This window comes from Panulirus ornatus, chromosome 14 (genome assembly GCF_036320965.1).
Source record: "Panulirus ornatus isolate Po-2019 chromosome 14, ASM3632096v1, whole genome shotgun sequence".
NCBI lineage: Eukaryota > Metazoa > Arthropoda > Malacostraca > Decapoda > Palinuridae > Panulirus > Panulirus ornatus.
This window is the reverse complement of record NC_092237.1, coordinates 8,510,291-8,526,936: the sequence shown is the minus strand read 5'-3', so window position 1 is coordinate 8,526,936 and position 16,646 is coordinate 8,510,291. Positions and strand designations below refer to the sequence as shown.

General features: G+C 38.5%; 1 protein-coding gene across 3 annotated transcripts in view; it reads right to left on the bottom strand.

Annotated features, from left to right (window-relative positions):
• LOC139753283 (uncharacterized) overlaps nt 1-16,646 on the bottom strand; it is a 24,151-nt gene extending 7,505 nt beyond the window's left edge. Inside the window, exons 1-5 of one of the 3 annotated variants that reach the window (XM_071669560.1) lie at nt 16,165-16,646; nt 8,686-9,417; nt 4,328-4,468; nt 1,817-1,912; nt 378-529 (exon numbers count right to left, since the gene is read on the bottom strand). In XM_071669560.1, coding sequence (XP_071525661.1) covers nt 378-529; nt 1,817-1,912; nt 4,328-4,468; nt 8,686-9,417; nt 16,165-16,600 — 1,557 coding nt within the window. In that variant the 5' untranslated portion in view covers nt 16,601-16,646. Of the gene's footprint in view, nt 1-377; nt 530-1,816; nt 1,913-4,327; nt 4,469-8,685; nt 9,418-12,116; nt 12,255-12,393; nt 12,578-16,164 lie in introns of those variants that run through there. The other 2 variants (XM_071669562.1, XM_071669561.1) reach the window with 2 other exon arrangements.

The following is a 16,646-nucleotide window of genomic DNA, read 5'->3' as shown; positions in this document are numbered from 1 at the left end:
ACTGGTTCCCAGTGAAGAGGGTATGTGTAAAGAATGTGTGGTGTGACCATGGATGTTTAATCTCTTTATGAAGAGGATAGTAAGGGAGATAAATGTGACAGTCTCAGAGAAATGGGTGTTTACAGTATGCTGGGAGTGGGGAAGCATATCAATAACAAAGATAATTCTTCTTTAAATAAATCATAAATTTCCCACTTTAGTGAGGTAACATCTGGAACAGATTGAGCCTTCAATGAAACCTTCATTTGACTCATTTCCTAGTTTTAGAAACTGATAGAGAAGAATGAGATATTTTCAGCCCCTCTGTTTCCCAATTATGAAGAGAAAATTGATTTCCAAATTACTGCAGAATCCTGAAGTAACATGAATCAACATACCTCTTCCAAAGCTTTTACATCAAAACCTGTAACAATGGAAACAAAGAGTGGAGTGTGGCCTCTCTCCGGTGGGTTCAAATCATCTATCATTTCCATCAGAAGGTGAGGCTTCACACACAGGAAAATCACATCACTCTGTTTCACAACCTCATCTGTAAAGAGTAAAACATAAAAATAACATATACTCTAATTTGTATACATCAGCTAAAATCTTGTGAATAATTGTTCCAAGCAACAGAGTGCCAAGCCTGTTTTGTAAAGTAAAGAAAAGGCACCTACAATAGACCCGTGCTGATGACAACACATGGACAAAAAAGAGAATACCTGAATTTTTTTTCCCTATATCATGCCCCAGCTAAAGCAAGCAAGACAACATGACACCAAACAAATTTGCAAGCAACAGTTAAAATCAAAAGATATGTTTTGAGTGGCAATGAGCCTCCATGGTGTAAGGGACACTATGATGCAGTGGTCAGCAATACATATAAATGAATAAAAGGGACTGGGTTTCAATGCCAGTTAATGCAGATAGATAACAACCAAGACATCCTCTCAGGAGTTTGTAGACAATAAATACCTTGCAGTAAAATTTTCTCATATTTTGTTCTGAACATAAAGAATTAGAATAAATGGGGAAATATGGTAAACATCTGAGGAACGGGCAGTGCAGAGTGCATTGGATATCTACCTGCTACATAAAGAATTAAGAGTAAATGGGAAAATCTGATAAACATCTGAGGAACGGGCTATGCAGACTGCATTGGATATCTACCTGCTACTTTGTAGATGACATTAATTACTCATACAGTAAGTGCATAAGGATGAAATACTGTCCTTAAAGTGTATGAAAATAATGAAATCGAGTTTTGTTTGCAAACAATTATATACCACAATTTATAGCATCTGTACTAAAAAATAATCAATACAGCTTATTCATTGTATGAGTTCCTGGAACAGATATACTGGATTCCCAAAGACCTCTTGGTCCTAAGCCAGGTATCCATTTATTGATCAGCTCGAAGGATAGGATGTCTAGCTGTGTTGGCTTCTAAACCCAGGATTTGAACCCAAGCAATTGGTATAAAACAAATGTTTTAAGACATCACTGATAAAGCCGATGATTTCATGAACACTCACCACTACGAAGAAATTTTGCTCTCTGTCACTCAAGTCATTCAGAAGAAAATAAAGGGTAAACAAGGCATCACTGACAACTTGGTAACAAGCACTGTCAACAACAACAACAAAAAAAACACTTCCAGCAAATATTTGCACTAAAACTAGCTAAGCAGAATGAAAATTATAATGTCTGACTATCTTCATTAGCTCTTACTCTGTGAATAATCAAACGTAAAATTAGTATTCCTTTGAAATTATTAGTAATTACATACCAATTATATAAAATTTTAAATCTATTCTTGATGAACTTAAGTACTTACTGTTGTCATGTGTAGTCTTCACTCCCAAAGTGCGAAGCTTAGATAGGTTGCGGTCAGATGGTGCGCTAGCTATAACATGGGGAGGATCAACCAGCCCTGACAAAGAACAAAGAATGATAAAATACCTGCATTCCCATCACATAAACAGTATTTGTATATCTAATGGCACTCGTTACACAATAAATGTCCTTTGCAAATATAAATCCCACATTATTAAAACGTCCTGGAAAACAAAATGAGATGACCCTGCAAAAGCACACTACCTAAAGACTGGACACCTTTGCTAAAGAAAACAAATCTTAATAACTTAATATACAAAAGTGACACCTTTATTTAAATCCCTGACAATTCATAAACTCTCTTTAATTTATCATGTCATAATAACTCACCATAAGTGGGATGATGATGAGTAGTAGAAAAAATAGAAGACATTACTTGTAATAGTATATCAACAGTATTAGCATACATGAGAGTGGAAGGTTGGTACAATAGACTCCCTATTGAATGGGACTCTTGATGGTGCAGGTTAGACAAATGTTCTGAATGAGAAATAATAAAAACCCACTCTTGGAAACTACCAAAAAAAAATATCATGAATCAAAACAATCTTGTGCTTGTATTACCATAATTCCAACCCTTTCTAAGAGCTTCATGTATAAATACTATTTTTGTAATGCAACTATTATCAAGAACAATAGGCTAGGAGAAAAGATTAGGACAATCCTAATTGGTATTGTTCAAAATAGTTCTGGAGGGAGAGGTAAGAAACACCATCCTCTTGACGGATTTCATATAAAACATTAATTCATTTAATATACACCATTTTTTTTTTCAATTAAGTAAAATCAAACATCCCCTGTACAGATAATTTATCAAATACCTGAGGGAGTAAAATTTAATGATGACACTGATTACGGTATAATTTTGAATGGAGACTGAATGGTGCTATTGACTGGGTTTCTAATACGTATGGAGAAAAATTGAGTGGTATCATTTTATATTTTCTGCTTAATTGAGTAACAGATAAGCTAGAGTTCACTGTATCACAATTTCCTTTAGCAATATATGATTTTCATTTGATTTCTAAATGAGTAACATATTCACTTAAGAAAAAAAAGGTGGATCTGAACAGACTGGGTGAGTGTCAGTTAGTCAGGCTATATGAAGTCGGCAAGGCCAAATCTGATGTAATTGGCTCCTGCATACATACTATGCATTAGTATAATGTATGAGTGGTTCTGGAATCATCCCATTTTAAGAATTTCATCTGCAATATCATCCACTCTAACTGCCTTGCCACATTTATTCTCACACAAGGCTTTTGCCAACTCTTTTCTCTTCACCGAACCACTTTCCATGACTCACTCACTTTGCATATCAGCCCAACCAAAACACTGTACATCTGCCACCCTATCATCAAACACAATCAATAATCCTTCAAAATACTCACTCCATCTACCCCTCTGCTCATCACTGACTGTTACCACTTCCCCAATTGCCCTCTTCATCCCAGGGATACATACATATATTTTCATACTTACTCACCATTCCCTATATTAACAAGGTTGAGCAGGAACACATAAAGAGAGGCCTCATTTGCTTACATCCATTCTCTAGTTGTCAGGTGTGATACATCAAAACCACAGCCCCCTATCCACAAGCAAGCCCCACAAATAAGGCCTCATATACTCACATGAATATTCATACTTGCTTACCTTCATCCATTCCTGGTGCTACCCCATCCCACAGGAAACAGCATCACTAACACCTGCTTCAGCAAAGTAGTGCCAGGAAAACAGACAAAAAGGCCACATTCATTCACACTGAGTCATGTGTAATGCACCAAAACTACAGTTCCCTATCCACATCCTGGCCACACAGACCTTTCCATGGTTTACCTCAGACGTTTCACATGCCGTGATTCAGTCCATTGGCAGCATGTCGACCGCGGTATACCACATAATTCCAATTCACTCTATTACTTGCACGCCTCTCACTCATCTGTATGTTCAAGCCCCAATTGTTCAAAATATTTTTCACTCCATCCTTCCATCTCCAATTTGGTCTCTCACTTCTTACTCCCTCCACCTCTGAAAAATATATCCTCTTTTTCAATCTTTTCTCACTCATTCTCTCCTTATGTCCAAACCATTTCAACACACTCTTCTGCTCTCTTAACTACAATCTTTCTATTTCCACACATTCTCTTACCCTTTCATTCCCTACTCAATCAAAGCACCTCACACCACATATTGTTCTCAAAAATTTCATTTCCAACACATCAACCCTATCCACAGCCCATGCCTTGCAATCATATAATACTGTTGGTAATACTATTCCTTCAAACATACCCACATTTGCTCTCCGAGACAATGTTCCCTCCTTCCACACATTCTTCATCGCTCCTAGAACCTTCACCCCCTCCCCGACCCTGTGACTCACTTCCGCTTCCATGGTTCCATTTGCTGGATAATAATAATATAGAATAACCTATATGTATATGTGTGTTACCTTTCTTGACAAATGCACCGAGAAGAGCCTGGGCCATATTTCCACAACCCACAAAGCCAAGATTTGCAGGGTTCAGAACTTCCTTGCTGGACACGGCAGAGAACGTAGTAGTGCCAGCTGTTGTTCCATCATCTTGGACCACTGGAGGGATTTAAGTAAAGAATAATAAGTCTGAGACTAAACTGTACTATTTCAAGAAAATGCCTAAGCCTAGAATATAAACCTTCTTTAGCTAAATATATAATCAAACAAATAAATTGTCACAATGATCATAAACCAAAGGTTTTTAAGTTTACCCTAACCATCATCTTCCTAACAGGATAGCCCTACCCTTAGCCAATTTCAAGCCCTACCCTTAGCCAATCAGAGACTGTCACAGAGATGTCACTGACCCACTTGCTCCAGGCCAGTCACAGCTCAAAATTCACGGATGGCAGGCATCTAACCAGAAGTGATGACAGGTAGTAAAGAGAAAGGTTTTGAAAAAAGAATAGGGGTAGGAAGGGTATGGCAGGGAAAAGAGGCCTGAAGGAAAAAATGCTTGCGCAATACTACCTTGGAAAGAAAAGGTTTCTCAGTTTCTCAAACCCTATTTTTCTCTCTGCGGTTTGTCCTTGGAGCATGAGCATACCCATATAGAGAAGCATTTGGAGGAAAACTGTCAGAATTAAAGACTAAACACAAAGATGGAATCAAGTATCCTCAATGGTAAGTGAGGGGTACATCAATGTAACTAAATTATTTCTTTATCAATAGGTTACACAATGACACAAATAACACTCAGCAGCTACTCAATGTCAAAATACTGCTAAGAGAATTTAACTCTGAAAACGATCCATGTGTTCCTGGTAGGGCCCTCTATATGATAGTATTCATGATTTTCAAAAATAATAAAAAAATCATTGTAGTCATCAATTAATGAAAAATTTCAAATACAGACCTTCAGTATCTATGTGAGCATTTGAGGATTATGGGTTTTCTACATATGCTTAAATAAATTACATTTTGTGGCTTTCTTGCCAAGCATAATTTCACACATCTCATAAACATCATTACAATTATTTACATTTACATATCACTTTTGTGTCTACTTATCTATGGAGACAAAGAATTATTCATATCAAGACATGAAAGACAAATTAATTTTCGTGGTTTCCCCAGCCGTTTCACAGCATTCTCTTACTGCCATGGGTAATGTACTGAAACCACAGCCCCCTATCCACAACCAGGGTAGATTTCCCTTGCTCAAGGTTACACCACCACAGAGTGAAGCCCCCTCTTGTGAGGCTATATCATCAGGCATACAGTCTCATCAGAGAACTAATCACTCCGAAGAAATCTACATTTCTCTGGGGGGGTTTTCTTTTTTTTTTTTCCAAACGAAGGAACGTAGAAGGGGGCCAGGTGAGGATATTCTCTCAAAGGCCCAGTCCTCTGTTCTTAACGCTACCTCGCTAACCCAGGAAATGGCGAATAGTATGAAAGAAAAAAGATTTATTTTTTTCATACTATTCGCCATTTCCCACATTAGCAAGGTAGCATTAAGAACAGAGGACTGAGCCTTTGAGGGAATATCCTCACCTGGCACCCTCCTCTGTTGCTTCTTTAGGAAATCTAAAAATGAGAGGGGAGGATTTCCGGCCCCTCGCTCCCTTCCCTTTTAGTTGCCTTTTACAACATGCAGGGAATACGTGGGAGGTATTCTTTCTCCCCTATCCCCAGGGATAATAATATATATATATAGATATTTATTTTTATTTATTTTGCTTTCTCGCTGTCTCCCACAAGGAAACACGAAAGAATGGCCCAACCCACCCACATACACATGTATATACATACACGTCCACGCACACAAATATACATACCTATACATCTCAATGTATACATATATATATACACACACAGACATATACATATATATCCATGTACATAATTCATACTGTCTGCCTTTATTCATTCCCATCGCCACCCCGCCACACATGTAATAACGACACCCTCCCCCCTTCATGTGTGCGAGGAAGCACTAGGAAAATACAACAAAGGCCCCATTCATTCACACTCAGTCTCTAGCTGTCATGTAATAATGCACTGAAACCACAGCTCTCTTTCCACATCCAGGCCCACCAGAACTTTCCATGGTTTATCCCAGACGCTTCACATGCCCTGGTTCAATCCATTGACAGCACAACGACCCCAGTACACCACATCGTTCCAATTCACTTTATTCCTTGCATGTCTATCACCCTCTTGCATGTTCAGGCCCTGATCACTCAAAATCTTTTTCACTCCATCTTTCCACCTCCAATTTGGTCTCCCACTTCTCCTCGTTCCCTCCACCTCTGACACATATATCCTCTCTGTCAATCTTTCCTCATTCATTCTCTCCATGTGACCAAACCATTTCAAAACACCCTCTTCTGCTCTCTCAACCACACTTTTTATTACCACACATCTGTCTTACCCTTACATTACTTACTCGATCAAACCACCTCACACCACATATTGTCCTCAAACATCTCATTTCCAGCACATCCACCCTCCTGCACACAACTCTATCCATAGCCCATGCCTCGAAACCATACAACATTGTGGGAACCACCATTCCTTCAAATATACCCATTTTTGCTTTCAGAGATAACGTTCTCGACTTCCACACATTCTTCAAGGCTCCCAGAATTTTCGCCCCCTCCCCCACCCTATGATTCACTTCCGCTTCCATGGTTCCATCTGCTGCCAAATCCACTCCCAGATATCTAAAACACTTCACTTCCTCCAGTTTTTCTCCATTCAAACTTATCTCCCAATTTACTTGACCCTCAACCCTACTGTACCTAATAACCTTACTCTTATTCACATTTACTCTCAACTTTCTTCTTCCACACACTTTAACAAACTCAGTCACCAGCTTCTGCAGTTTCTCACATGAATCAGCCACCAGCGCTGTATCATCAGCGAACAACACTGACTCACTTCCCAAGCTCTCTCATCCACAACAGACTGCATACTTGCCCCTCTTTCCAAAACTCTTGCATTCACCTCCCTAACAACCCCATCCATAAACAAATTAAACAACCATGGAGACATCACACACCCCTGCCGCAAACCTACATTCACTGAGAACCAATCACTTTCCTCTCTTCCTACACGTACACATGCCTTACATCCTCGATAAAAACTTTTCACTGCTTCTAACAACTTGCCTCCCACACCATATATCCTTAATACCTTCCACAGAGCATCTCCATCAACTCTATCGTATGCCTTCTCCAGATCCATAAATGCTACATATAAATCCATTTGCTTTCTAAGTATTTCTCACATACATTCTTCAAAGCAAACATCTGATCCACACATCCTCTACCACTTCTGAAACCACACTGCTCTTCCCCAATCTGATGCTATGTACATGCATTCACCCTCTCAATCAATACCCTCCCATATAATTTACCAGGAATACTCAACAAAATTATACCTCTGTAATTTGAGCACTTACTCTTATCCCCTTTGCCTTTGAACAATGGCACTATGCAAGCATTCCGCCAATCCTCAGGCACCTACGCGGGAAGTACATAAAGTGAAGAAGCACGTCGTGCAACTACATTTTACTGAATCAACTTCTACCTTTACCATATCAAAGATCTAATTTCTTGTCTACTTAAAATCAAAACTATTGTAAGCACGTCCACTTAAAGCAGGGACCACTGGTAACAGAGTTCAATGCTAATTTGCTTTAGACAGGTGAAGTATAATGAAAGTGGTAATGGGGAGGGCCATAAAGATCATGGAAAATGTAAAGTTAACATACACATAAGTGAAACACTTGCATAAGAAAAAAATCAGTATCATTTAACTTCATCTAGGGGCAGAGATATACCTTAATTTCCAATGTTATAGTGAAATATACTTAAAATGTGTCCTCTCATCAAGCGGTAAGGAATATTTGCTTCCCAGTTAGTGGTTCTGTTTGGTGGCATGGATTTGTGAGAAAGTAAACACACACTAAACCAGTAACTGAATGCAAACAATATTCTTTTAAGCCCTGAAAATAACATAATTTTCATCAGCTATGAAAAGTTAAGTGTTTTCATAGGTCCTGTTGATTTAAGCAAGGATTTCACTTACTATTCCTGTATTTCATTGCCCTCTCTGCTACTGTTTATCTAACATCAGATATTCATATTTCATCTGTGCCCTTCTAAATCAAATCTGTAAGTGCTGGGGTTCATAGATATGCTCTCTTTCCACTCCTATAAGTTACTTCTGTGGTGCCCTTCCTGTAAACATTTACTTTTTTCCTAGGTTGGTTGACACAGGTCAGAGGAAATATATAAACCTATCCTGCACTAATCTGACCATACCTTGATATGTGAAACTGCCCCTCTTCTTAGTTGTCTTCCGTTGTTTTTTAGCGTCAATGTATCGCCTGTTCTCGAGTTGTTTTGTTCCTGTTGGTCTGCTGTCTGGAGAAAGTTCCCGCTTTAACGTTCTGTATGCAACACTTGGTGTCTGGTCACGAACAGCTTCAGACATCTTTTTCATTGCTTCTGGCTTTCTGCGTATGTACGTACTGCACTTATTTGTGGAGTTGCCATGCGGTCTGTCACCTGGATATGTACCAACATACTCTACTATTGCCACTGATGGTATCTGGCGATCACCATAACTGTTAATCCACGTAACCTTGCGCATGTACTTGGAGCAGGCATTTGAAGTGGTGTAGTATCTCTGCACATCCATCACTGATGAGGGATCGGGCTGTGGCTGTAGAGAAACATACTTGCGCCTACCACGGACTGCTTTCTTAACATAATAGAGGCCATCATTAAATCTGGTCACATGAGTCAAATTCATGTCACCTTCAACAATGTACAGAGACTTAGGTGAGCAGCCACTCTTCCAAGAGCCACAGTCATCCCAGAACACACTCTTTCCACCAGCCTTCCGTCTCTTGACATTGTTGTTGTTGTCAATGATGAAGGCAATGTTTTCTTTCAGTCCTCTAGGCACCTCGGTAAGAAGTGCTTTTGGAGGATGCAAAAGGATGCGCAGTGCTGCTTCCGTGCTCAGTGGTCCAGTTGGCAGGGGTCTCCCTAAACACCGAAATACAGCTTGAATAGGGGTATACAAAGAGATACAAGCAGAATGCAGAAGTGTCAGGGAAATACATTTATACTGGTATGGTATACATAGATTTCAGTTATTGTATTTGTAAATGACAAACATTAAACATCGAAAACTAAGCATCCCTAGATCACATCATAATAATGTACATTATTTGTTACATTTTCTCTCAAAAAATACTGAAACTTCATTCAAACCTGCTGTGACATATCTACCACAAATCATGATATATTTACTGATATATTCAAATATGGCTACAATAATGTACTGCCTACAATAATAAGTGATACTGAAGAGAATTACGGTGACTACAGTTTCCCCTGGCACTAAGATTTATCTCAATTTTCAAAGATACACTATTAGTCAAAATATAGCTACCAAACACATCCATGATCTGAGCATTGCGCTAACAGCCAAAAAATACCACATTTGTGTTCCAGTTGAGACACCAAGGGTTTGGTAGTGTTGCTTCTCAGCCGAGGAGAGAATACTTGACAACTTCATTCTTTCAGATGATTTCTGTGCTTCACCTACTTTTAAATCAACTTCACATTTTTCTTTATCTTTGTATCCTTTCCTACTACCAAGCTCTTTATTATTATAGGGTAAAAGAAGTACAGTGTCTGTTATACCAAGTGGTCAGCAACAGTGGGCCAAACACTATTCTCAAGATAAGTTTAATTCACTTTCTTACTGAAGTTTCTGAAAATATTGATATTCATAAAATAATTTCCAATCAAAATATCAATTTTAATTCCATTAAGTCTACCAGATTCAACAGACAGCTCATAACCTTCACCATCCTATATCGAGAGAAAGTGTTAGGTTAAAATCAAACAACCTCAAACCATGGGCTTCAGCTCTTCAACCCTAGTGAACCACCATGTAAACCAATGGCAGTACAAAAGTAATTAAACAATACTAATAACACATGTTGGCAAAAATAATCTATTTCCCACCAGTGCTGACTAATCAATCAGCAAAGTAATAGCAGTGTTATGTAAATATATATTATACAAATCAAAAGTGGTAGTCTAAATCACTTTTAATATGTGTATGAGATGTGCTAAAACCAGGATCATCTAACTCAACAAAACAGTGGCAAGGATAAAACTCTATTTAAACTGCAATATATGCCAGGTTATGTTTGGTTTTACAATCAAAATGAAAGACAATGATGCCAAATCATGAGAGCATGGCAATCTACATTATCTCCCTTATAATAGCAACATGAAAATCATTGGAGTGAAGTTGCAATATCAATGGTTACTTATGTTTAAGGTGCTTTAATGGTTCATAATGATTACAGGAATACCTCTGACGGGCTGATGTTAATCTTTGCACAGAACGACATCAAATAAATTGAAAAATACAGTATATCAAGGAAAGTACAGGGTTAATGTAACAGTATGTAATACATATGCTATAATCAGCAGAACCTACGAAAACATCTTACATGATTCTTTGTCAATATTCATATCATTCATAATTTTAGTCAAAACTAATAACCACACTCGCCAAAATGCACCAATGACATGGCACCAGGCACTGACAAACAACTGAGTTTGCAAGTGACAATGTGATTCCTAACATGAATATAAGGTTGATGCAATTCTACTGTCATTGTGGCTACTATGTATGGCTTGACTAGGTTTTGTAAAGGGTATACTATTGATATTTTATAAGTGTAACTAACTATCCCATGTCCTAATAGCCTTACTAGAAAGATATGTTTTAATATACTTAATATACATAATGTGCTCTCCATGAAATTTACACTTGTACAATGCATATATAATTTTCCAAATACATACAATACATTCCAAATCCTTAACACCTAAATATAACTCAATAAAACGTCACTGTATTCCCTAGTTACTACACCAACATTGCTGAACACAATCAGTCAACATTCTAACCTAACTCATGTGGAGCTATTCAAGAAAATTACATAAATTCCCATCTGATCAATTAATTGCTATTTTCCACAATAATTACCCTTCTTAGCAATGAAATGGACGTATAAATGGCTTTCGAAATAACAAACATGATAATACGTCCATCAAAATTATTGGAGATTACCATGAATGTCTATATGTATATATTCGTGTTCCATGCTCATTTACATGGCTTTTAATGTTAACCAAACATCTCATTGTAGGAGATTCAAAGTATGGCCTAAATTTAATCATTTGGAAAACCGATACCCAGTGTGCATCATGCTGCCATTTCAATAAAGCTGTTGAATCAGGAGTTAAAATTCCAAAAATTAATTGGAAAAATGTCATTGGCCACAAGATTCTGAGAGGCGAGCTAAAAGTCTATACACTAACATGGAGTAGATTTGGGCAAATTATAGGCTAAGGGAAAAAACAAGCCTCCATTTGCACAGATTTGGCGTACATGTTTATATAATACACACACACACACACACACACACACATATATATATATATATATATATATATATATATATATATATATATATATATATATATATATATATTAATTTTTCCAAAATCGACGTCAGCAGCCCATGTTACAAGGAAGAGCCCAAACCCTGACTCCCAGCCTGGATCAATATCCTATATGGCCTATCCTACGCCTAACACCACGACACATAATGGTGGAATTTCATGCAACAGATTCAAAACATGAATATGCTTGCCTTGAGCCTGCTTGGGCTCCAATTCATCACTTGTCAGGCCCATTGCTGCCGTTCCCCAGGGTTGCCAGACGCTCGGACAAAAAATAATTCACGGGCTAAAAATCTCGAGCACTCACGGCCAAATCGGCCAAATCATTGACAATTCCGTCCAAATTTCAGGAAAATTCGGAATTCTTTTTTTTAATGTAATTATAGAATTATTATGCAACCTAGTTTTCTGAAAGAGTAGAATGACATGAGAGAGCTAAGGGGAATTTGATCTCGACACGTTTCTTACTTCCATTTTCACGTTTCCTTGGAGAGAACATAACAAGCAGTGAACTGCTTGTTGAGGCCGCATTTACCCTGCTTGAATGGCCTTTGGATTTATCATGTTCTGCCAAACGAGACGCCTTAGGAGCAATCTGAGTTTTACAGAATTTACAGAAGGCATTCTCACTACCATCACTCGCTCTTGTAACCCAGACATACTTTTCCTCCCAAGATTTGTTATATTTTCTGCCACTTTCGTAAGATCCCTTCCATTTACTTGTAGACATTTTTGAAACAATACTTATGAAATCAAATTGCGTGTTGTTAAGATGTCGACTCGACAACTAACGTTAAGTCCTGAGTGAGAAATAATGATGCCATCACGTGTTAGAGACTGACATTAAAATCAACTGATAATTTTTAAATTTTTGGCCAAATTCCGGCCGAATAATTTGGCCGTAGCGGTTTTATAATTTTTCGGCCAGGCAACCCTTTGTCACGGCCAAATGACTGGGGTTTGGCCGCAGAATCGGCCATCTGGCAACTCTTACCCGCTCCTGCTTGACCACACTTGCCCAGGTCTTACCATACGCACCATTATTTCTCAGCGTTTTCCTGTGCTTCTATGTACAATTTTTATTAGAAGATGTGTTCTCGAAAGAGCTTTACAAAATCTGTAAAATGTTTATTTAGTTTCATCCTCGGGTAGACTTGCAACCCATAATCTTTCAGCACATTTTCATTCTCACACCACTTGTTATATAAAGTTTTTTTTTGCATCCATCAACTACTCCCTCAATTTTCTTTCTTTCACAGTTTAAGCTTTCAGCTTTCAGCTTAACAGCTATTATGAACTTGGCCAACTGTGCGAGCTGAAAAAGTTTCAGTAGCAGGCTACAGAAAAGCTTAAAGGGCGGGTAAAGACGATCAGGATACACCAGAAGACATTCTTAAATCTCTAACGTATGGACAAAATCCTGATTAGTTTAACACATTCCATATCATATCATTCTACATTTAAACATGTGGAAACAGCTTAAAAACAGGATGCCGCGGCCCTTATCATAATTCAGCAAAGCTGTCTCAAAAAGTAGCCCATACAGGCGTGAAGAAGGCATGTAGGGCTACCATTAATTGGTCTCCATCACCTCGTATTAATGAAATCTTTTCTGTATAAATATTTCGATAAAGATTACGCGCTTACTTTAATGAAAAATCTTAAAGAAAATTAAACAAATAATCAACATAATGACTACATATCAAATATGTAACTGACATGCAAAAAAAAAAGATCTGCATATTCTAAAATACTCGGAAAAAAATATCCCTAATTCAATAATTAAATTCACCAAAATGGGCAACTTTCAACCACGTTGGTATCGGTTATATAACATAACCCTAAGTAATTTCTAGAGAGATTAATTACGCAACGAGTCGTTCTTTATCTTCTAAACGTTAAAACTTGGAAATCTTGCTGTGTATTAAGTTACTAAGAATCATCCTCGTCCCCACAGCTCCACTGATATATACTTTCACTGTGAATGTGTGACGACATAATTCTTTACTTATTTTCTAAAATATACGTTCAGCCTGAACTACTGTCATATGCCTCTAGTGACGAGAAAAACCTCAAAGCAATGGTGTCATGTGGAATAGTTGTATCCTTAAATTTGATGAAATCAATCAATTCCATCAGTCGAATGATTCAGTCGTAAAGGCTCTTGTTTTGGGCAGAAAAAAATACATCACATCTCTTGTATAGGCAATCATAATTGTACCTTAATACTAAATGATAAATATTTATTCAACTGTTTCTCCCCTACGGAAATTAGCTGATAAATCATGTGATAAAATCAATAGCGAAGAAAAGTCAAGTATGAGAATACCCCAAGATGATTGTGCTCCTCTAACAACCTATCCATCACTACCTCATCTTCCCATGTCTATACTTACTTCCACATACAACCACGAGCAACCACTGCTAGAAAATGCGTGACCTCTCGTATATGAGACGAAAACCTTAGTTACAGTAAGGATTTAGGGGGTAAAAGGGGCCACGCATATCAAATTTCTCATTTCGACGAGAGAGAGAGAGAGAGAGAGAGAGAGAGAGAGAGAGAGAGAGAGAGAGAGAGAGAGAGAGAGAAAAGGAAAGGATGGGGGCATACTGTGTTCCTCGACTCGCAGAAACCATCTGCCCGTACCAAAGGGGAGGCTGGTAAAAAAAAAAGGGGGGGGGGGATCTTCAAGGATTTACAATGCCCTTAATAGAAGGAAAAACGTAAGTATATCAGGGGAGCCTTGTGGAAATGGGTTGAGGGGGGTGACTAGCGGAGTGATGCAGGGTTCTGGTCCTGAGACGGAAATGCTCTTCCTATGTAAATGGCTTGTTTCACGCCAAAATATGTTTGCAGATAATGCCCAAGTCATGAGGCAAGTAGAGAATGATGAAGATTACATCAACTCGCAAATTCCAGAAATGGCCTGATACGGAATATCAACTGGTTGAAATTAAGCTATAAGATCACTACCTTATAGAATTGTAAGAGAGAAACTGTCTCCAGGCAACTATCATATTCGCATTCAAAGAAAAAAAATCTTTTCAAGTTTGCTCATCGCACTGATACACAAAGACCTAACACAGCAGGTTCTGAGGTAGCCAATAAAGATAGTACCAGAATTAAAAGAGTAGAATTATAGTGAGAGGGTTTTACTCAGATAATAGCTCTTCAAAATCTGATGGCAAGCCCAAATACTAACAATTTTCTTTGAATAACATCTATAATTAAAACACAAGTTACGGAAACGCTTTGAAACCACCAAAGCATAACATGGAAAACAGAAGGGAAGACTGACAAGAAAGATGACGTGATTTCTGACATAAGTATCCATATTTTATTAATAGTATAATAGTGGCAACGTTAATAACTAGTAGGTGTAAATGATATCACTCCAGTCCATCACATGTGGTCCCAAAATTGACGATCAGCTTTGTTTCCTATAGGAAATTAGTATCTTTTCACATATTCTCCGGTATGTCAGCATAGGTTCGTTAAAACGCCTTACCTCTTCGCATCATCACTGTTGCAGTACCCATATAACCACTACTCACCACTACCACACTCGCTACTCACTACTACCACACTCGCTACTCACCACTACCACACTCGCTACTCACTACTACCACACTTGCTACTCACCACTACCACACTCGCTACTCACTACTATCACACTCGCTACTCACCACTACCACACTCGCTACTCACCACACACACTCGCTACTCACCACACTCACTCGCAACTTCCCGGTACTACTCACCACTACCACACTCGCTACTCACCACTATCACACTCGCTACTCACCACTACCACACTCGCTACTCAACACTACCACACTCGCTACTCAACACACTCGCAACTTCCCGGTACGACCACCACAACTACCACTCAAAGTTTAAGAGCAACCTCCCATCACGTCTAGTACCAAAAATGCAACATTATACCTCAACTCTTCTCTCTCTCTGTCTTTTGCATTGAAGCAGACATTATAAAATAACAAAATTCATTCTTCCATCATGTCAGTTACAATCTTTCCCAATCACTTTATGGCTAGTCTCACAAAATATGACCACCTTGAACCAGCCACCACCGCCCAGTCACTCTGGTTTTTCCATACTATTGGCAACACTGAGGAACAGATAACAAATCCACACTTCATCAAACTCGTTTTTACAACTTATATGACAATGACACGCGACGGTGTGCGACCTGATGGTACAATATACTGTAAACTCACCTATGACATCTTCGTGATAAAGTTTAGATGACGATGGGAAGCTAATAACGACGTCGTGCTCGAACTCCATGTGAGAATCGTTGGGAATTTCTGGACGGAGACAACTCATATTCCTCTGATGCTTCATGGTTTTATTGTGAACTTTCATATCACTTAAGTGTGCTCGGATCTTTTTCTTGCAGAATTTGCACCACACATAGGCTGGGTCGCAACGTAAAGGGTGTACCCAACCTTTTACTTCTGGGACTGTAAGCCATCTATCACAGAATCTACGTGCTGTGGCTGGTGTCGGGTTCTCCAGTTTTCTTCTCTTGTTCTTAAATTTTGTCTCGTCCTCAAGTTCGTCCTCTTCCCTTTCATCTTCTCGATTCTCGAGTTCATCGGGAATGTCCTGCTGCTCTAACTTTATCGGCTTGAAAAGGGTTCTTTTCGTCATTCTGGCGAATTCACGCCACAACACAGCGATGTTTTGTTGCAGACTG